Source organism: Propithecus coquereli, unplaced genomic scaffold (genome assembly GCF_000956105.1).
Source record: "Propithecus coquereli isolate 6110/MARCELLA unplaced genomic scaffold, Pcoq_1.0 Scaffold544, whole genome shotgun sequence".
Taxonomy (NCBI): Eukaryota; Metazoa; Chordata; class Mammalia; order Primates; family Indriidae; genus Propithecus; species Propithecus coquereli.
The window spans coordinates 758,301-760,199 of NW_012151330.1; the positions used below are offsets into that span (position 1 = coordinate 758,301).

At 47.7% G+C, this 1,899-nt stretch overlaps 1 protein-coding gene across 1 annotated transcript in view; it reads right to left on the reverse strand.

The window, feature by feature from the left end:
• GNB1 (guanine nucleotide binding protein (G protein), beta polypeptide 1) overlaps window positions 1-1,899 on the reverse strand; it is a 108,242-nt gene that overhangs the window by 36,583 nt on the left and 69,760 nt on the right. The window contains exon 4 of the mRNA XM_012657480.1: window positions 1,275-1,402. Within this exon, the coding sequence (XP_012512934.1) occupies window positions 1,275-1,402 (128 nt within the window). The remainder of the gene's footprint in view (window positions 1-1,274; window positions 1,403-1,899) is intronic.

Genomic DNA, 1,899 nt, shown 5'->3' on the forward strand with positions numbered 1-1,899 from the left:
GCTAGTATTTTATATATATATTTTTAGTTGTCCAGCTAATTTCTTTCTATTTTTAGTAGAGATGGGGTCTCATTCTTGTTCAGGCTGGTCTCAAACTCCTGAGCTCAAACGATCCGCCAACCTCGGCCTCCTAGAGTGTTGGGATTACAAGCGTGAGCCACCACGCCCGGCCGGTGCATTAGATTTCTAAAACTTATTCTTCCTGTGTAACTGAAACTTTATACCCTCAGGACATCTCCCTCCCCCACTGCTTTATTCTGACTACAGCCACCATTAAAATAACCATGCTAGCTCATTTGCATGGGGAATTGTATGAGATACTACATAGAACAAACTAAAGATAGAATCTTTTGTTCTCTAGCTGTTTATGCTCTAAAGCAGATAATTTCACGAACAAAAAGAAAGCCAAGGAGAAAATTCCACTCTGACAATTGAATACAAAAAAAACTACTACTCAAAGAAAAGCGTGTTAAGAATCACATGTCAGGTTCCTAAAAGGGCATGTCATAGTTATACTAATCGAATAGCACTTTATTGTATTATCTAGATGGAAAAAGGCAGAAGACAGACCTTTTAGTGCCATCTAAAATAGGAGAAGAGAGAGATTTCACTCCAGCAATGGCTGAAGGGCAAGGCACACAGCCAACCCAGGGCGTGGATGAGGGAAGGAGGACAGAGGGTGTGGGGTCACCAGGTGAGATGGCTGGAGAAGCAGTAAAGGGGAGAATTTAAAACACAAAAAATGGAAGTCCATGAAGGGAACTGCCTGTGAGAGCAGCTCACAGGCACATTTCTGTGTTTGCGGAAACCAACAGCACACCCGTGCACGGCACCTGGGCCCACAAGCTTCTGTTCAAAAGCACAACAGGCTTAATCCTCCAGTACCCCTCACGGGGCAGGTTTTGTGATCCTCTGAGCCAGGGCACTGAGCTCAGGACACAGTGTGTCCTGAGCTCAGGGCCAAGAAGTCGTAAGAAACAGGCTGAGAGATCAAGGAACCAGGGCACAGAGGCTACATGACTTCTCACAGTCATGTAAGTATGCAGTGCAGCTGGGAACAAAGGAAACTGAAAGAAAGCTGAGGGGGGAGAAAGAAAAATCAAGTTAACATGACTTGGGTAGTGAGGAAATAACAATGTGCAATTAGCCCAGGGAAGTGGAAATTTGGGCAGGGAATGTGCATCTGTGAATCCTAAAGTTTTTCTTTACAAAACACAGCAAATGAGTTCAGGTTATTTTCTCCTAGAAAAACAGAGCAACCCTCGACTCCACACCTGGAATCCGTGCCCCAGTGCATGGCGTAGATCTTGGCCAAGTGCCCCCGCAGCGTTCTCCTAGTGCGCATCTGGATTCTTCCCACAGGGTCGATGTTGTTTGTGATCTTGGAAACAAAAAAACATGACTACGAATTAACCTCTGTGATGGAATTCCCCTCCCCCACCGACCCCGGCTCTGTTCTTCAGTGGCTTTCATCGTGGCATCCGGCACCCAACCCCTTCCATGATTCTGAGTGAGTCTCTCGCTTTGGCTGGTCTTCAGGCCAGTTTCCGCTCCCCGCTAACACGTGTGTGCGCACACTGCCGGCCTCGATGAACTAGCTTTCCCTTTCCTCCTCCTTGCTCTCACTGTCCACCCAGGACCAGCTCCTCCTGGACCTCTCAGTCCTTATGGGGCTACTCTTCTTCCAAGCCACTACACAGATGTCCTACATCTCCACTAAATAAATGCTGCGGTATTCCGCCACGAGTGGCCCTGGACAAGAGGCAGCACCTGCTTCCGCACAGTGATGGCCTGTGGAACACACGCTTGCTGACCCCACGCCCTTGCACACACCGACACTGACGATGCCAGGTTGGCAAATGGAGTAAGTGTATCATGACAGTGCGTTTTTAAAAAATG